General features: G+C 41.4%; 1 protein-coding gene across 2 annotated transcripts in view; it reads left to right on the plus strand.

The window, feature by feature from the left end:
- The window catches only part of kcc (solute carrier family 12 member kcc), a 526,743-nt gene extending 508,573 nt beyond the window's left edge, over window positions 1–18,170 (plus strand). For both annotated transcript variants that reach the window (XM_050194347.3, XM_050194346.3), the window contains 3 exons: window positions 1,763–2,133; window positions 8,110–8,243; window positions 10,176–18,170. In XM_050194347.3, the coding sequence (XP_050050304.1) occupies window positions 1,763–2,133; window positions 8,110–8,243; window positions 10,176–10,267 (597 nt within the window). In that variant the 3' untranslated portion in view covers window positions 10,268–18,170. The remainder of the gene's footprint in view (window positions 1–1,762; window positions 2,134–8,109; window positions 8,244–10,175) is intronic.
- Window positions 18,171–21,335: the final 3,165 nt, after the last annotated feature.

The raw sequence follows: 21,335 nt of genomic DNA on the forward strand, positions 1-21,335 counted from the left end.
ATACCACACTTGTCTTATTAATATTTATTTATCGCCTCGTTGGTACTGTGTATATGTTCCGTTTTCTTCTTTTCTTGTAATTCTCTCTTTCTTTACCTATTACGATCAATGTGCACTTATGTTACTTTCTTATGAAGCTGTACAACTTTGATGCACGCCCCCCCTTATATAATGCCTTCGGGCCCTTAAGGTTGGATGAACGAAATGAAATGAAATCACCGTGGAAGGCCAACGCGTTGGAACAGCTTCGAATGTGTCGTGCGCACATTAGTCACATATTTAAAAGGAGGAAGTTAATGCAATATATCAGTAATGTGGTAAAAAAATTCTGGTAAAAAAAATTCTAAAAAGTACAAAATACTGATGACTTAATATGAGTTTATTGCAAATAGCACAGTCATTGCAGAGCATGCCATTTTTTACAAAGCACGCGGCTTAACCCTCTTGACTGTGTTGTGAGGAGCCCACTGGTTTAGCGCTTTGAGCAAAAAGCGAACACGTGATGCATTAAAACTTAGCCACCGATCCTGTTAGAACAGTGGAATGCTCCGTGCAGCCAATCAGTGGCACATTGGCTGCTAGAAGCAAGAAATCCTTGACCACTTTTGCATGCAGTCGTGTAGTGCTAAATGCACGGGTGAGTCTGTCCTCGAGGGTCTGAGTAAGGTTGTACAGATAGACTGATGGGTACGGAAGACCTCCCTCCGCCCCGCCCCCCCATGTCCCACTGTTTGCAAGCTTATGCTGGCAATTGGTGCCGTACTTTCTCTTATCACAAGACAGACATCCCTACATGCCTTGCAATCAGTTAAAATGATGCGCTACCTGGCTCCGTAGCCCGCAATGTAATAAACCAGGTGTGCATCACTGTGTTTCTCCACATAGTCCACATGGTCCCAGGCAACTTCTGCCACTTCTGTTGCTTCGGCAGGTAGTGCAGTGTCGTCCAAGGCTGTTTCTTCGTTTTGTAGGAGCGGCTGCTACTGCGACAGCAGCGATTCCAAAAGCACAGGGGACACATTTCCTCCCGTGGTGCTCTTTGCCAAGCTGTAAAAGCTCATGCACTACTGTAAAAGCTTAACAGAGCTGCACTACATAGACCACGAGAGCTACCTTGCGCAGTGCCGCGGCCTACGAGACTGACAGGCTCACAGTGGCCCCGCCCCGATGGAAGCGCCGAATTTTTCCCCAGTGACAGGAACGTGCAGCGGGGCCTCGCTAGACAACGGTGACGGCGCCACGGTCTTCCCACCTCCCCCTTCTAGCCACCCTAGTGGGACAGCAAGGAGGCTCCGTTCAAAACAAAAATGTCGTTCAGCAAGTTGAACCATGCACCAGTCAGAGTCGGTGCATGGTGCTCTCAATCGAGTTGGCTCAAGGAGTGTCCGAAAAATCAGACGAGAGGTTACAAGGTGTCCGAACTTTCGGCAGTTGTTATGCATTATGGTCTATGGGGAGAATGGCGGTGCCACGAAGCAGACCGAATAATCGAGCATGTCCGAATTTTTGGAGTCCGAAAAATCAGTCGGCAACTTTAATTCAATTAGAGTGAGTGTTACTGAGTAAACGAATAGTTAAATTACTAAAGATATCATTGATTACAAGTAATTAATTACATGTCATTTGTTACATACAAGTCTGCAGTAGATACATCTTAATAGTACTGCACTTGTGTATGACAGTCAGCTGCATTAAATTGCACGATGTCAATGATGCTTGAGTGCACTTAAAATTGCACCTAATTTGACAATTGTTTCCACAGGTGCGGTTTAGTGACAAACCACCTCAGCAAGCTGGTGACTCAGAATTGGTGGATGTAGTTGCTGATGAAGACAATCGTTCGTCACGCCACTCATCCCGGCACTCATCGCCAACAAAGTCTGCCTCAGGTTCACCTACAAAGCAGGCTTCTTCACCACCCAAAGAGAGCTCACCTGTCACTGCTGCTGAGGATGATGGGAAAGCAAAAACTGAAAGCCCAGAGAAGAAAGCACAGGACGGCTCTGGAGATGCCAGCGCTGCTTCTTCTAATGGAGTGGCAAGCAAGGGCCCCTCTGCCACACCAGCTGTTGCTGCTGCTGCCACATCGGATAGCCAGAAGCCAGAGTTCGACAGCCTCATGAAAATAAAGCCGTAGGTCGAGTTTATGTGTTCAATAGTCAGTTTCAAGTTTCTACAATCTGCAACTGCTCAGGAAAGCAGTTCAACTAGTGTTGCACGCTTGCTATAGAAGGCATGCAATGCATTGAGGGCAGCTGAGTCATACATTATATGGGGTGTTTTTTATTTTATCGTTAACAGAATTTTTAAATATCATCCATGAGATGTAGCACAATTCCACTTGTTGAGCTAGACTACTCTCATACCCTAGTTACGTGGGCAGCTTAACCACGGTTAAACTTAACTGTGGTTTGGTTAACTTGTTCAACTGTGGTTTACGTGAACTGTAGTCCGCCAGAGTTACATGGGCTATCCCAATCACGGTTAATGGTCTGATGACGCGTCACATGATCTCTTGCATACAGGCTTCATTTTGAATAATTTTTCTTCAACATTTGATTACAGTGGTGTAAAGATGTTATTTTTCAGCAAAACAATGGTCATATTTGAGAGTTTTAACGTGTAAGACTGCGTTTTGCATGTTTAGGTTATTTATTTTCGATACTCCTGCTCACAGTTGGGAGCATGCCTGGTGGGCAAAGAACTATATAAAAAGTCAGAATTAAGGGTCAAAAATGGATAAATATAAAATACCACTGAACGAAAAGATAAAACAAATTCTTAATGAACAAATGAATGTTTCAACTAACAAACATTGGTTACATAATTAAAGGGAGTACAACTTTACACGAATGCACTTTGGAACTATATGCTTGCATTTACAAAAAAAAAGAATAAAAAGAGAAGAAAAGGCAGTGCTTTCAGGTGTTAATGTATGTACACTGCGATTTCACATTGCACAAATTATCACAAAAAAGTACATGTTAAAAACACTGAAGTTATAAGTTTAAAAACAGCGCCATCAAACTGGACAAGAAAGTGAGACGCACACAAACACACAGCGTTTGTGTGCGTCTCACTTGTCCAATTTGATTGCGCTGTTCTTAAATTTTGAAATTTGTGCATAGCCGTCATCTCTGTGTAGAGGCACGCATTTCGGCTGCTTGAGCGCAGAGCGGCCAGATTATCTTCCCAAATGCGTATCAGTGCCTCAGTTGTCACGTCAGGCCAAATGATACGCCTTTTGGAAGATATCTGGAAAGCACCAGCACTGCACTCGGGAGAAGTACTGTCTGCCATTTTGCCTGTTTCCGAAACGTCGGTTACACTAAACTGAGGTTGCCAAGCTCAGTTGGCGGTCAACTGCAGTTAGCGGCCTAACCGCAGTTTCACCTGCCGTGTAACCATGCTAACTGCGTTTAGCGATAACAGCAATTACGTTAACCATGGTTAAGGTCGCCCATGTAACAGGGGTATCAGAGACAGACATTATTTGCAAAAAATTGAAAGTGAATGTTTAACTAATTAACAACGTTACCATAACTTTAAACTAATTACTTTGCACCACATATTGCAATTTACAAATTGTAGGCAGTGGCATTTAAAGTCATATTCAGTTGGAACATATTCTAAGGATGACACCAGTTTCAAGATATGAGTTCTCAAAGTTTGCGACAAAATGCATTGGCGTTCCAGTAATTAACTTTTAAGCTTCAGTGCATACAAGGCATTCTGTTAAAATGAGTGGAACAACAGTGTATTTTTACAGCAAGTTTGACTGCACTTAACTTAACAGGGGTGCTAGTTTCAAAAATCTGTTCAAAGTGAATGTGCCTTGTAACATCACTGGCTTCAGTTCATGTAGTATTGCAACATGTGTGCTGAAGTAATTAGTTGAAAAGGTAATTATGAAATTTTGTTAACCAGTAAAATATGCATACTGATTTCCAGTGTAAGTAATGTATAACTCTTTGTGTATTTCATCTCAATAATTAGATTTGTGCTAAACGCCACAGGCAGTTTTTACTGTTAACATTAAAATCAAACACCTGGTATATAAATACCATATCTACACGGTATTTAAACTTCTGATAAGTAAAAAGAAATCAATTTCATAATACAAAACTAACTATGTGCATAATTCAACGGTAGCAGTGGGACTAAATTGGAAGAATTCAGCATAGCTGTGATCTGCGACAGTGATGCACACCCACACAGAATGAGTGCACAGGTGCCCATTGTCAAACAGGCATGGATACATTTGTACAGACAAATGACACTGCAGAAGTGCACAGTATGGTAGTGGGCTAGGCCATTGGACTGGTTTGTACTGCCACATGCCTTCCCACTCATACTCTCGTGGACACTTCCCCACTCACTCCCCCCTTTTCGAATCCCCTTCAGGCACTGTGTGCACATTTATGACGCCAAGATAGTGCATGAAAATAAAGAGCACTGATGAAAATAGTGATATTTAAAATGTATGGAATACATCTTGAAACACTTCTGATTGGACTGCAAGACCAAATAATCTGTGTAAAATGTTTTAGTAGATCAAGTTGGAAGGCAGGTGGCTGGTTGTTTGCTGTAGCAGGTTCACTTCTTTCATTGTTTTTGACAGTGTTTTACACGCGGCATATTGTTCAAGTGATAGGATAGGTGCTTTCAAAGTATGCTAGATATGAAACAGTCTATCTTCTATTATCTGACATTTCTGTAGAACAGGGCTGCACATCAAAACTAAAGCGGGCCAAAAGTGGTTTCTCTGGTAACCACACGGGCCACACTTTTCTGAAAAGCGTTGCATGTTTTACTTGGGGAAAGGCAGTCTATTTCTGCTGTCGTCACACTTGTCTCTGTCCTTCGAATGTCTTTTAATGCTGCATTGGTCATTAGAGACCGGTATCCGCTCTTGTTCAGATGCATCAGGCGGAATGTCTGCTCAAAGATGTAGGTGCTTCCAAAGAGATATTTTGAAGGCATTGTTAGCTGGGTTTTTTTCCGTATCTTTTCTTATACGTTATACGTCTTATAAGTTTTTATAAAACCAAATGAGGGGCTGCTCCTGGCATAAGCCTTCTAGGCCTGGCGAATACTAGAATTCTATGAACACCAGCTACAGTGTGGAGTCACAGTCTTCCGGCATTGCTAAGAAAAGGATGAGAAACAGATAGTCGCTCTGTTTCCCATCTTCAAATGACTTGATACACTGCTGGAAACACGTCGGAAAGGTTCTTGACATATTCTCAAGCTATGGCGTTGTGCTTAGTTTCCTACATGCCAAATGTTTATCTTTTGCTTGAGAATGTTGTCTTATGCTAGAAATTATTGAAAATTCGATAATTGAAATAAAAATTCGAATTCAATTATGCAGTCCCACTTCTATAAATTGAATAGAATTAATAGAAATAAAATTGAATAATATAAATTATAGAGAATTTAATACTAATTTCGAAGTTTTTTATGTATGAGACACACAAAAACGTTGCATCTTTAACCGTGAGAATGTATGTGAATGGCTTTCTTTGCATTCATTCTAAAACTGATCTTGTGAATCAGGCTAGCATCAAATAAAAAAAACCAGCCTGCCAAATCTTGGTCACTTTATTATGGGCACCTTAAAATGCGTCAATGAAAACCACAAGGTTATCTGTATTGGCCTAGCATAAAGCATCAAACAATGTAATTTACATTAGTCTTACTAAATTGAAAAGGCTTTATTGGTGCTTAGTTGTAATGTACTGCCATTTAAAAAATGCACTCTAAAAGCAGTCTACACCCTTTGAGGTGTATTTTAGACCCCGACAACAATGGCCATCTAGCTTACATGCCTTTCCTTTCGTTAACGCTACATGCCTTGTACGTCCAGATCACAAATGGCATGTCATTATCAGCATGACATAGCATTATTGACAGAACACTAGCGAGTACAGGGTTTTCGAGAAAGGATACGCAAGCAAGACAGATTACGATTATTGTTGTAGTACAAAGATGTGCCCCAAAGGGTATGAACTGTACTTAGAGCAGTGTGTCAGAACGGAATGAAAACATAACCGAAACATTATTTATTATTTTGTTTCGGAGTGAAACCAAAATATTTTTTATCGGTTTTCGGTTCAAGGGGAAAGTCCGCAATCCAAAACAACTGACGTCAGGCAACAGCAGCATTAGTGCGTGTCTCAGGGAGAAATAGCGCGAGCGATAGCTGGTCCAGAGCTCCACTAATCTAATAAACCTGTCGCTCGGTGCACTAGCAGATTGGCATCGTAGCAAAAAGCTAGGGCTTGTGCTCTGAAGCGCTTATTGTTTCCTTTTCTACGGGTACGACACTTTGTTACAGAAGTTTTATCATTCGTTTATGTTCGTTTAAGTTCATATTATAGGAACAGTGGTCTCACATCTTGGCAAGCACACCCGATGACATGCTGCTTCTGAGATCATGCTCGGTGCCTTGACTCATAATTCATAATTTACTTATTGAGAAAAATAAATGCTATGTTTTTATTGTTACTTTGCTTTAAAATTCTTTTTATGAAAAACACCGTTAGGAACCGTCACGGATTATAATTTATTTTTTTTTCATTCTGGAGCAGAACAGTGGAACGAAACTAAAACCAGAACAAAAAACATTTCGTTCTGACACCCTGATTTAGAGTGTGGTAAAGGTTGAAAAGTAAAGTGCACACATGAAGGAAAAGCTTCACAGGAGCTACCAACTGTGTTCATTCAATCAAAACAGATTGGTAATGCACATGTTCAACTTAATCACAGGCGCTGCGCCAATAATGCTGTCTTGGCATTGACAGTTTAACGAATGTGTATGATGGTCGTGTGTCTTGTATGTTTTGTACGAAAGAGCCCACACTTTCATGCCTTCCTTGTTTCAAAGTGATTGACATCTGCAACGGATTATGGTGAGCATTTGTGCTTAGTGAAAAAATTTCAGCTATTCGCATCATAGGGCCATGAGCTGTTTACAGCACCAACACGCCATGGAATTTGGATTCAGACACGGGCTGGTAAAATTTCGTTCGTGGGCCGTATGTTGTGCAGCCCTGCTGATAGAGTTCTCACATGGAGTCCACATTGTGTAAACTTCAGAAAAGCTCACTTAAGAATAGAAAATTCCTACTCCATTTTGCTGCTTTATGCTTTTAATGATCCTGAAGATGCAAGAAATGTGGCGAAACTAAATTTTCAATACTGATTTAATTGGTGCTTGAAAGGTATATCCATAATTGCGTTCTGAAGGTAGCCTTTCCTGCAGTACTTAGTCACCTAGTGATTCAATCTGCCACATTTTGAAAAATTATAAATGGGACAAAAGAATCTCGCATTATGTTTTGGGCACAGTTTCAAATGCACTGTCATGTGCTTTCTTAACCCAAACCATACTACAATAAATAACAAAATTGTACCATATTTCCCAGAAATTTCCCAGAAATGCACTGTGCCGGCAGCTATATTTTCAATGCAAGCATTCAAGCAGCCCATAATAAAGAGAAAAACTGTACACAATGCCACTAATATACATAAGCACAGCCAGCTAATGTTGAAAACTGCAACCAGAAGCAGGCTGATGGATGTACTCTTCACCAGTTCTGTACCTGTCATCAGCTATATTGGTAACAGTTCCAGTGATGACTATACTCATCAGCTGTAGAGAAAAGGCTAAAGTGATTACACAAAAGAGTTCGTGTTATGTACAAATGTGAAACGTCAGCTTTCATTTGTTAGCATTGATTGTTCTAAAGAATACCATTTTGACATTTGAGGAAGAATAGTAGCTGCTAACACAGAAATTAAGTACACTTCCACAATAAATGACAGAGCCTAGTTGCTTTTTCTTATTGCCTCAGTGTGAATGAGGATTTATTGAGGCATTCAGGTCATTTGTGTGACTAGTACATGAACTAAACATCTGGCATATTAAAATAAATTACAAAGTTTAACATCACCTATTGTACGGTTTATACTAAAGTTCTAGTGCATGATGTTTAACCTTTCCGAGTTTTGATATTCTTGACACGACTATTATATGACCCTAAGGTCTGACACAGCAACACTCCTTGGTGCTTTATTGTCTTTATATGCTTGTTACTCTTGCAGGGATGAAGCCAATGTGCGCCGTATGCACACTGCAGTGAAACTGAATGAGGTCATCGTAAATAAATCGCATGACTCCAAGTTGGTAATCATCAACCTTCCTGGACCTCCTAGGATCCAGAGAGGAGAGGAAAACTGTATCCTTTGTTTGCTGCTTGGTAAAATTCTGAATTACTCTCTCTCTTTTTGACATGAAACATGTTTAAAAATGGTCATAGTGGGCTGCTTGCTAAAACCGATTTAATGGAGATTCGTGATGGCATAATCTCTTATCTTTACAACCGTACTACCCACGCACTTTGGTATTGTTGTGTAGAGGAGAGAAGTCATTACTCAATCATGCATGTGTTGCATGTGCACATAGCTTCATTTTCGTGCCATGCATGACTTAATCAGAGCTAAATTTAGCTTCTTGCTTGGGGTTCAGAGAGGCATAGCTCGGCAGTTGGTTGCTGATCCGAGCAGGGGTGGTGACTTTTGAGAGAGCTCACTCAGCCATAGTAGGTATAATCCATCAAACTTGAACCTGTGTTCATCAGGAGTTAGAAGGCCTACAAGTGTGCAATTTCTTGCAGAAATTTCACACTTGCTGGGTTATGGCACCCCCCCGTTCGACATGCAGTGTCCAGAAACGGCGTGAAGGGACTTGGGCAGCAAGACAGGGATATACAACCCCCTTTGACCATGGCGGAATGTGTCCCTCTCTGTAGGGAGCGTAAGCATAGGAGCCCCAATTGTCCATGAGTGCAGCAGGCTTGAGTGGCACAGGGCAGTCTCGGGTGCCACTAGCAGGGGGGGTAATCTCTTTACCCTATTGGCCTAAACACCCTCTGCAAAACAAGTGGGCCCACTATAGGGAGTGCGCATGATTGCAAAATGACACTCTAAGACCCCCACTAGCTGTAACATAAGTTAGGCATGTAAACTTTCAAATGCGTGAATAAATGTAACTTGTGTATTTGGTTACGTCAGTTCTGTACCCTAATGCCCATGCAACGTGCACAAGATGTTTCACTTACCCCACTGTAGTTGCATCCCTGATACAGCCTACCTGATTTTTGTTTACTGTGTCTACTGTGTCTACTGTATATATATATACAGTAGACTCCCTTCTAACAAAACAACTTATCCGAAGTTCAGTTCAACATAAGTGGTCATAGTAACAGGTTCTGTAGAGAAAATATGCACCACTTAGTAAACCAGGAATGAATAGAAATAAATCTAAGAGTTACTTTCAGAATTATTTTGCATAGCATACACAGAAAACCTCAAGCCATTACATTATTATGGTTTCCTACCGCCACTCGCTCTTCTGCCAAAAAAAGAGAGCAAGGACGTCTGGCTAGTGTTTTCAAGAATGGTTACCTTATTGTTTGTTTATTTGCTTCCGAAATTTATTTAGCCAAATTGTCTATACTAACACATTTTGCTGGTTATGTGCAAGTACAAATGTACATTTCTTCATAAATGCAGGATGAAAAAAAACGTACTTCAATCCTTCCATTGACATAAGTCATTCGTGAATGAGGTGCTGGTATATGTTTCAGAAGTTGCTGCCAAAGTCAGGCAACAACATCTGCTTGTCTCAGCTTTATTACATTGGCTTAGCTATCTAGCTAGCATCACCTAAAATAGAGGTGGACGAGGAAGTAGGGGACACCTGCATGGTGAAATGCAGGGCACATCAGTTCACATCATATGTTGGTAGTAGAAGATAGCCTCAACATTGCAAGCCTTCACCGTCACATTGTATCAAAAAAGCAAGAGCACTTTCTTTCCTGTTGTCTTGCAGTTGCATTAGCTGAAAAGCAAGCACTTCATTTAGCTTTAATGTAGTAACAGTGATCCATCAGTTTTCTAGCAGAGGTATTCATCCTTTGCCAAAACAGGTTTGCCTTTACTAAAAATGTTACAGTAAGTCATAACAGGTGGTGTCAGGTCAAGAGCAACTTTTTTTTTTTCTTGAAAAATGAAAAGGCTTTTTTGTAGTCTTCTTTGCAAGCTCAATTTAATTTACATAGTTTTCTAGTGCATCTAGTGTTCTGGCCCTTAACATATTCTGTTACCAGACATGGAGTTCTTGGAAGTGCTCACAGAAGGTCTTGAGCGTGTACTGATGGTTCGTGGTGGAGGCCGTGAAGTGATCACCATCTACTCTTGAGCTGATGGTACCCCCTGCAGAGTTGCCCTTGCTGTGACCCTGCTTGAAGAGCTCATGGCAGTGCTCTTCTCTTCCGCTGTCATACTGTATTATTTATTTTTTTGTGCATTTTTAGAGCGTCTAAAAGTAAGTAAGATGCCCCCTTTCAAGGTGGTTTTGAGACAAGAGTCAAGCCTTGTGGCATGCCTGTTTATGTCGCGAAGATTGTGACAAATGAAATGTGACACACATACTGAAACGTGCTGTAAACTGTTGTACTTAAGTAACATTCTACACCAACCACTGATAAGGGTTACTATGAGAAGTAAAGTGCCACTCGAATGTAATGGAACGTAGTGCCACTGTTATTATGTAAGTTTTTGTCAGCCGAGACGCGATAAAACAGAAAAGGCTGTGTGATGCACTACATAGCTTATGAATAAGGACTGTGTTTTTAAACATTGATATAATGTGACTCACTTTTTGAAGATATTTATTGGCATCAATATTTGTTTATAAAGGGTTGGTCCAGCTGCTTCCAGACATAATAAATCCTATTACTGCCATTGTGTTCCAAATTACAAGTCTATGTTAACTGCAGACAGTCTTTCTCATGGCTGCAGAAATTATTTGTAAGGTCATACTTTGACTTGGTTTATGAAACATAAGTCAATGGGTCTCTTTCTGAATTTATCAGCAAGTGCTGAAAGCTCTGTTCAACTTGCATCTCTTGCCTTGTGATAATGTGCGTGCATGCATATGTGCCCAAAGCCAGTCACTGCAGTTTTCAGCAAAGGACCCCTGATGTGCCACCCAAAAGTTGTGATCCATTGTACGAGAGCTAAGAGTTTAGACATTTAGAGAGTGATATTGCTGTGATTGGTTGTTTCTGTCTTAAAGTTGGCTGCCTTGTGGAAATGCAGAGCAAACTGCAAGCAAACAGCTGGGCCTCTGAAGTGTGAGGCACTGCCGGCCAACTTTTATAGATCTCATTGTGGGATCTGCAAAATATGTTGATGCAGTAGTACTGCCACAATGCTCGACATCTTGTGCACATGTTTCAGTGATTAAAGCTGCTTATTTAGTAAACAGCTGCAGGGTGATCTTTTGAAGGCAGACTTGCCTTTTCTTTTTTTTCTTCCAGAGTTTTATGTGTGCTCAAGTCTGGTAAAATGGTTGCAATTTTTTTTTTCTTAGTTCTAAGTGCATTGGTGTAGCTTTCCTTTGCGTGTGCTTAACAAACAGTGCATTGTAGTTAAGTATATCATACTTGTGAATACCTGTGACCTAATCATACAAACATGAATCATCATGTGCAAAAGTGCTAGTCGCATTCCCAAGTGTGTTTGTAACGTTGTTTGTTCTGTTTCTCATTACAGCACCATATGTGTGTTTTCCTGTGCGAATTCTTCTTGCTGCATTTCTCCATCTTTCCTTTTCTGCAAGATGTAAATCTGTTGGTCTTTTTATTATTATAGTAATTATCTACTTGTCAGCTGAATTGTCCTTTAGTGTGCAGTTCCGAATGACAGCATCCACATAGAGATCATTTGGTGGTGTTGGTGTATTGCAAGCTAGCTGTAACTTGTTTCACCAGTGTTTACACAGGTGGACAACTCTTAAGAGTTATCACTGTGAAATCACTGGATGACTTGGCATGTTTCACAGAAACTAAACACGTCTACCTGCAAAATGTGAATAACGTAGCAGCATGCATTTGCAATTCATGCTGTAGGCCAGTCTAAATGTGCTCTGCCTTTCATTTGCTCCTATACACTTCTCTTGCTGTGTCCTTCTCTTTGTGAGCCTTATTATCGAGGATCTATGATGGCTTTTAATACCTTTGCATAGATTTTGCATGGTCCTTGCAGAATGTAGTTGTGTAGAAGCTGGGAGATCTTTGTGTATATGTACCACAAGCAAAACCATAGTACCTTGTAGCCATATGTACACATGTGACAATCCTCCCAGCAGCATTTCTTTTATCTGCAAGGCTCAACAAAACAACTGCACTTAGTAACAAAAATGAAATGAAGACAATGTTGTTTTAAAATATTGGTTAACTTGAAGTGCATTGGAGTGGCTCAGGGCTGTTTGCTTTTCCTGGCTGTTCTTTACAAAGTTGCAATAAATAATGCCTAGTGACTTCAAGTTACATGAATGAATGCACCTTAGCGCTTTAGTTTGTAATGTATTTATCTGTGCTGTAGGAGTAGTTTAAAGTAGTGTTTTCATTTTAAGCATGCAAGAATAATATGAATCTAAACCAGTGTGTTGAGTGAGCTAGCTTGTGTCTTAACTTTATGCAGGAACTTGTTTGTTTGGAGTAAGCTGCTTATATGCACTTTCAACTCACTAACTAGGGCATTAAGCAGTATGGTATTCAGAAATGCATTTATTTAGACTGGCTTGTCAAGGTTATTTTTTTGTAAATCCTTTCTTTTTGCTTTATGATGAGGCTTACAGCAATTAGGCATCTGAGCTGTGCATCACAAGACCTAAAAATGGCTTGAAAAGGGCTTTATGGAAAAAACAACAGCAGCAACAAAAGGCAGAATGACTGAAACTTACGACGAGCTTTGCCAACTGAACAAATGCAGTGGCAGTTGCAGCAAATACACAGTGATGTCACGTTGTTTGACAGACATAATTCAAGGTGAACTCTGCAGGTTCACTTTCCTACTTCTAAATTTGCTCTTTGTGGCATACTCTCTTCCTTCTTCACTATTAGTCAGACAAACAACGTGTGCTGCAGCCTGAAGTGTGACTACTTCAGCATTCACACGCTGTAGCCAGGTCTGTAGCTGTCCTTGACACATGTGATGTCTGCCATTTGGCATGTGTTTCCTAGTTGGGTAACAGTAGCAGTTAGTGAGGGGCTTTTAGGGGAAGCAACACCAAAGATGGCCACAGAAAAGTTGTTGAGATGGCAGTGGCCTGACCGCCAGTGTAAGTAGAAAAAAAAAAGGGATAGGCATGAGGCAGCGGGCCTGTTGGATGTGTTTCCCCCTGCATAGCTCAATATTGACTGTTACAAATATACGAATGTTAGAGAAGCACTGACTGTATTTTTGTATGTACATACTCTTTTTTCCCTGACCTTCCAGATGTGAAAACGTAAAAAAGACATGCATTTATGCGACAACGTGCATATTTGGTGTGGACACTAGCCTAGACAACTGGTGTATGAATATCTTTAAGAGTACTTAGGTCATGCAGCTAAATGTTCTGATTATTACTGTGTGGCATTGTCGTTTGATGTCTGGTTTACTTGTGGTTTGCTGTTATGTTGAACCTGGACAAATAACTTCCACTTGTGGTGTGGACTATAGCCATCAGCAAGATATGCAATTTGTTGATCTTGGCCTGCCCCCATACGAGTTGTGACTGGCAGTAACCCAGTGGCAGCGTGCTGTTACTTTTTCCTTTCACTTCCTTGCAGCACTTCCCAGATAGCGGCTCACAGTGGCTCTCATATTTCCAGGCTTTTGCCTGTAGTATCAGTGATGAGTAATTTGAGGTGGTTTTAAGCACTCGGCTCACAAGCAGCAAAGTGTAAATGCATACAAAAAGACTGGCATGTCTGAACAGAGCTCTTGGTTTAATTGGAATTATAATATTGTGCAGAAAAGCATAGACCAAGTCATTGCTAGTATATCCTCACATGCCTGGTTGCTGTCTAGCTACCTTGCTCTTTGCCTGTTCGAAAGCAGTTCTGTAAGCTTTTATATGTACATATGTCTGTGAAATGCTACACTCTGTCCCAGATTTGTACAACTAGATTACCATGATACAACGCTAGCTGTTCTCACTTCTAGCTTCCTGAAACATGTAAAGTGCAGTTTTTGTGTCTCATAACTCATTATATATATATATATATATATATATATATATATATATATATATATATATATATATATATATTCTCCTTTTGATGTGATACTGCAAGAAACAAAGGTGAGATATGCCAGTGCTGGAAACCGCAAGGATCGACATTTGCAAGATAAGCCTACCACTGCTGCCATTTTCTGAGTAGTACTTGCTCGAGGCTAGGTTTGCTGTTTTTTTTTACCACTGCTTTGATCTAATTCTTTATCATCATTTGTGTGTCTGTGAGGCTCAAAGGGCATCCACAGTCATCTAATGTTCATTTTGGTTGAGGCAACTTTAAAATGCTGCTGTGTCAACATTTATATTAGCAATTCCTCAGTGCTATATTTATTTGTTGAACACTTGTATTTGAGGAATGTGTGTGTATGTCATCTTAGAACTCATAGCTGCCATGAGGCAGTTTTGATGGGCATTCATTTCAGTGGTGTGCAATGTTTTCTTGTGACCCTGTTCAGCGACATGCTCTTGAAGGCGTGATAGGCACCTACAGACACATGTGCTTCATTATTGTTGCATCTAAGCTTCAGCCTATCCAATTTACAGAAGTTTGTCATCACCATAAAGAACATTAGCAAAGAATCTTTAAGGAAACTGTTAATAAGTAAACAATTTAATGCGCTGTCACTTCAGAACAGTGCAAACCACTCATAACAAGTAGGCATGTTATTGACAGCTCGCATGATTTGTGAAGAATTTATATAATAAGAATTAATAATTAGTTATCGTATTAACGCAGTTGCCGATATCTGTCATCATTAGTTGCCTGCCAGGAATTAACACCATCAGATACAAGTGTACACACTTATTAAAATAATCTTGTGGGATTAACTTTCATGCCCAGGGCATACATTACTGTGTGCCATTTGCCAGGCACAACACTGCTACTTGCTCATCAATTTCTACACTGCAGCTGCACAAAACTGACATAAAAAGTTATATATAAGAGATAAAGAGAACTATATTCATCATAGATTGTAAAGGTATACATTGTGATATGTATCCTAACACATTCTTTTTCACATTCACTATCACTTCAGCATAGGATAATTCTGTTGTGAGATTGTCGAAATATCCAGGCTGGACACTAGCAAGGCCCAGGTTTTAACAACTAACTAGCTAACTAAACTAAACTAACTAGTTTTAACTAGCAAGGCTTTAACATGTACAACTTACTGACCAGGTGATATAAGCAGTGCTGCAATGATTCTTTGGGTGCATTTAGCAATGCCACTCTTCCAGTAAGGCTAATTTCATCATAAGCAATTACACTAAAGCTATGGTCCACTCTTACTCCTGCTCCTTGGGTCAGCGCATCTGATGTCTTGTATTAGTGCACAGCTATTCATTAAAAAGCCAGAACACCTGATTCAAATGGCACTGTTTATGTGATGTGTTTACTTGCTTTGTCAAATAAGTCAGTAAAAGAAACAGGAAGCTTGAGTGCTGCAAATTATCTGTGTGTGAGGAGTTCCACTGAGGACACTTGAGCACCTCTGAGGTAGAGGAAATGAGTTGCAGCATACATTTGCAGCATACTGCATTGAATGCTTATCTTGGGTAAAACTGTACAGGTACTGGTTCAATACCTGGACCTATTTAGTGGTGCAGCCTGAGAATTAACTTTTCACCATGGTTTACCTGCCATCACACATTCAGCATTCAGCAGCTATGTATTGTGCTTTTGACATGTTTGAAACTGGAGCTGCCAGGAAAAAAAAGGTTTACGAGATATGGTGCCGTCATTTTGCTCATCCTGCACCTCTTCCAAGAGCATACTAACGAGCCAGCCTATGCAATGTCAATGCAATCACGTGTGCGAGATCATTGTCCTCAAAGTCCTTTTTTTTTTCTTCTAAGTGCAAGATTTGTGTTCTATAAAGTCAAGGTGCTGACTTTTCCTAAATTTGGGAAGCAGGCAATGACGCAAAATTGGTGTGCTCGCCACTTGCCACTGTTGCGATTGGTGCATTGCTGCATGCGCACAATGTACAGGCACTCATGTGAAGATATTTGTGCAAGTGAAGTACGGTCACAACAGTGCCAACAATTGGCTTATGCATTAGGGGCGGGGCTGCCAGCTTAAATCTTTCCTTCATGGTAAGACAGGACAAAGTCTACTAAAACATGCTGCACCCTGCATTGTGTTGAATTCATACCTGTAACAAAACCTGTTCTTTGCATGGGCTCTTTGTAATGCCATCCCATGGCAACAACGAAATGGATTGAGGCGCATGGCTTGCTACATGCTTTTATGGATGTCTTCTATTTTTTCCTGTTGGCCACCTGGAAATGAATGGTGATGGTACTGTTGATTATATGATCACAGAAGCTGAAAGAACTGGCCCAGTAAGCTGCTGCCCTTGTGTTGGTGTTTAGCACTATGAAGGCAAAAAAAAAAGCTTAACAACTTGTTGCTTGATGTTTACTGTAGTTTATCATCTCTGTTTAGATCTACTATTTATATAGTACTTTCCTTACATGTACAAGTGCTGTAACTATACCTTTCCAGTGCTTACGAGTGTGAATGCTTAGCTAGCAACGCACATGGGATGACAAACTGAACAGAAGCATGCTGTTTCTGTTTGGCTACTATGGTACTCAAAGACACAAGAAGTTACATATATGACACAAGGAGACGTTACAGCCTGAACGAGGACATCTTGCACTATACACATGTTTATAAACCCTGTACTAAACTAAATGAACACACTGATGGATGAGCCTTTTTTTCCCTTAAGCCAACATACTATTCATGGCAGCGAGGAAGAGGCACAGGAGAGTGGGTAGCTAGCATTTTGTTGGGAAAAGAAATGATAAAATATGCACAAACGTGGCTTGGTTCATCTGGTGCTTAGTATGGTCGAATAGGTGCCACACCTAGAACCAATCTTGAAGGGGCCTGACTGGAGCACTGCCCTACCTGCACATCTGCATGCTCATTGGCACACTTTCAAACAAAACACCACAATGTGCAATAGACTTGGAATGGCGTGTGCTTATGGTTTATCTCACCGCTCTCTAGGAGGCATAGACTTGTCTCGCCATTCGCATCTATGACTGTTGTTGTTCCCATAGCTAGAAACGGGTTTTGGCCGTGAGAGCACCCTGTGTGCAACAAGTGGTTGCTGAGCAAGAAAATGCACTGTGCTGCAGAATTACATTATTGGCATCATGTAGGTAGTTCTAAAACGCTCCTAAACTTTCCTTCATGAAAGATGCTTAAGATGCAATTGGACAGCTGCTCTATTTGCGAAATAGTTCTACAGCCATACACACTCGCGAGACCAGACAGTTGAACGAAAAAAATATTTAACACTACAATCACACATTGGCTGATTATGTGCACCTTGACTGTGCATAGACATTTCTCTGACGCAAGGCTGGAGACCAAGCTTTTTAAAAGGAAAGTTTGTTGATATGCACCTAGCAAGTAGTTGCATACATAACAGATGGTTCAATAGATTGTTCTGAAGCCACTCAACCGACGCGCCTCCTGCCACGGAGAGTTTTGGATGTACTTTATAGGTATAGGCCAACCCCTGCCCATGTACTGCAGTGGTATGTGAATGCCTGTGTGCATTGTATCAACAACCTCGTCAGCAGGCAGTACTGAATGCTTAGATAGAACTTGTTGCTGGTCAAGCGTGCACCGCCATTCGCAAGTGCAACAGTGCTTCATGGTTTACGCCAAGTGGAGCCATTTGCATTGCGCAGGTTGGTGAATTGAGTATGTTTTCTGAAAAGAGAGTTACGAGAGTAGAAGGAATGTGTGGCAAATGTTTTATAGTAGTTCTCTTTGCCTTGTTGATATGGTGCCATCTCTTGGGGCAACCTCTTTCTTTCTTTTCCCTCGCGTTTTGTTTTTCACATCAGCAGTAACAGGTCGTTGATGGTGATTGTAATAGTTTAAAGGCTTGTGTTCTCAACCCTAGATTGTATGTATGCCATTCTCCATCGATGTCTCGCTCTTCCATTTGTTTTCGTTACGTGAAAAGTTTATCAGAGGAATAATAAAGACATCTTGTTAACCTTTCTGGCTGTGTGGTCTTAATATTTTTGTAACTACCTTTCCACGTGCATATATGTTTGTGTTTTCTGCACGTCTATTTGAAGCACTGGGAATCAAATAGAGAATCCACTGCACGGTTCAGAGTCGAATGTTACAGTCGATCCATATATTTTTTGCAATGCCAAATGCTATGCATTGCTAAACGACACCAATAAGGTCAAAGAGAGAACGCCTTTGAGCCATGAGCCATATTCCAAATAGATAACCTACCCTACGTCAAGGTGAAAAGTTTAGTTGGACTGACATGTATTGAGGTAAATGAAAATTTGAAGAAGGTTTGGGAAGGATAGATAGACACATGCACTGAAGTGGTATATGTCTTCCTTTCTGTCTTTGTTTCTTTCCTTCTCTACTGTCTGCCTCATTTAGCTTTAGTTTTATTGCACAGATATTGGACCAGACCATCAAGGTTTTTATGAGTATAAGCGAGCAACATGGCACTTTTGCAGAGGAGTTCCTAGGCAAGGTGGACATACTTTGCGGCTAATAATGTGGGCTTCAAATTACTTGTTTACAGGCGTTCATTGGTTAACTTTTTATTAGTGCCTTAGAGGCAGTTAAGTACCCCTGTCAAGCGGGCAAGTTAAGTGCACTTTCCCAAAAACGTCGCAAGCGAGGTGTACGCGCAGAAGAGTGCACTCCGGTCTGAGCGCGTCCACAGAGTGCACTTTGCTGGTCGAGTGCGTAGCCTCGCCGCCAGCGGTATCAAAGAAACAAAAGGTAATGCATAGAAAAATGACACAGTTCATTCTAGCTGTTGAACAGCTTTTAACAAAATAATCGGAACAGAACTCGCTGATATTTTGTTCTACCAGTATCAAATTACAGTCAAATGCCGCCTCGTCGCATGACGCGCTACTAGCGCTACCATCTTGTTCTGGGGCGCTATTCTGGACGAGACTCTGGACATTCCGCCATTTTCTTCGGTGCGTGACGTAGGCGCGACGCAAACAAAATGGCGCTGGTGGCTCAGTTTTGCTTACGTAACGTGACGCCAACTTGACGTTTCGCCTAAGAAACTGAAATGAAGGCGCTGAATGTAGCGTTATCAGTAAAGCAAAACAGTTTTCCTCCGCAGTGAAAATAAAGCAGCTATCTCAAAGCGTATGATTATTCCGTCGAAAACGCTTCTCGCTTCCGTCGTCTGCTGCGTACAAGCCGTCGTCTGCTTCAATAGCTAGGATGCGTGTCCCCGGAAAATGGAATGAGTCATCGCATGTTGGAGCCAACGCGCTTGTTTTCTTGCTTGAGACAACATACGCGACCTACCAGTGGTGATGCGCGCACGTTCTAGGCCACGTTATCGCTATCTCGTGAAACGCAAGTGACTCAGCCCGACTCGACTGCCTGAGAAACGGCCGAATATCACCGATAGCGTTGCGCGCGCCAGAGATATCCACTAGCGCGACGCAAGCGCCGGCGCTGCCATCTCTTGTTCATTTCGCTGGTTACTCGCACCGCGGGAGGAAACTTCAAGGCGCCGCCTTGCGTACATTTCTTTTTATAAATTAAAAAGAGGCCATTGTCATAACTTTTGATTGTGCGAAAAGGCATTAAGCTTGATTACAATACAAATGCAGCAGTGAAAAGTGGACAACAGTGACGAAAGTTTGCTATGTTCAACCAATATTATTTCGTCTAAACGCGTTGTTTTAAAAAATGATGGCCCCAAACACAAATGCCAACACCACCCGAGAGCGATGCAAATACTATGAGCACGCGTTATGAACAAAAGATTTTCGTGGCGCCAAACGACGGGGATAATGTGGCGGTACGCATTCCTCTCGGCTGCCATGGCATATAGCTGCTCATTAGCATAATTCGCGCGGCTCGTCGCAGCAAAAATTATGGCGGAAAATCTCAGCAATGGCGGCCCAGCGCAACGTCACGCATCGTCAAAATGACGTTTACGAAACAGCCCTTCCTGTGACGCTCCTCACGAGATATTCCTTCAGCCAATCAGCAAGCTGGTATGGCGCACATCTTGGATCGCCACCACATATTCGCGCAATTGCAAATGCATTGCACTGGCTTCTGCACGCTACAGCTCACATTCTTTTTGAAGCGCTAACATCACAATATATGTTTTCCCGTTTAGTCTGTTTTCCCGGTTTATTTTATGCGGACGACATTGTGTTAGCTATTGTGTTTGACATTGTGTTGCTAGCTAACAAGCAAAGTGATTTGCAACGTCTGGCTAATATCTGTGGACAGGAAGGCAACAATTTAGGTTTGAAATTTAGCGTTAGAAAATCAGGTGTTATGGTATTCAGTGAAAACAGTGAACATACAGTGGAGATACAGGGCCAAGAAATACCTCGAGTAACAGAATATAAATACCTTGGTATATGGATAAACGAAGACAATGGATATATGGAAACACAGGAAAAAAACATAATAGTAGAGGGGAAGAGAAATGCAGCCATAATGAAGCACAGAGCGCTATGGGTATACAATAGGTACAAGGTGCTCCGAGGTATGTGGAAAGGTGTAATGGTTCCAGGACTCACTTTTGGGAATGCGGTTGTTTGCTTTAAATCAGGGGTACAATCGGGACTCGGATGGGAACCAAAGATCAGTGGGACGCCTCGCATCGGGTGCTCACGGGAAGACTAGAAATGAAGTTGTGCAGGGTGATATGGGCTGGACTTGTTTTGAAGTGAGGGAAGCTCGCAGTAAAATTGTGTCTGAAGAACGACTGAGGAATATGGAAGAAAGTAAATGGGCTGGTAGACTGTAGAGGTATCTGTGCAGGAAAAACATTGATTGACAGTGGAGGAAAAGAACTAGGAAGCCCGCTACCAAGTAGGTGGCCTGTAGGGTGGGCAACACAGCAACAAAGAATGTCAAGCGGGAAGTCAGATAGGCTGAAATAATCTCACGGGTGGCGGCAATGGAAAAGAAAGCTGCCATGAGTAACTACTTAAGAGGAAAAAACGAAATCGGGAAAGAAACAACTTAGGATAACTCAAAGGGTAGCTCATTACTTTTCGAAGCGAGATTGGGATGCCTTAGAACGCACACCTATAAAGCGAGATATAAGAAGGAAGAAGAAGCATGTGCTTGCTGTGGTAAAGCTAGGGAAACTACGGAGCATGTTTTATTAGAATGTGAAGACGTCTACCCAGC

Source organism: Dermacentor andersoni, chromosome 1 (genome assembly GCF_023375885.2).
Source record: "Dermacentor andersoni chromosome 1, qqDerAnde1_hic_scaffold, whole genome shotgun sequence".
NCBI lineage: Eukaryota > Metazoa > Arthropoda > Arachnida > Ixodida > Ixodidae > Dermacentor > Dermacentor andersoni.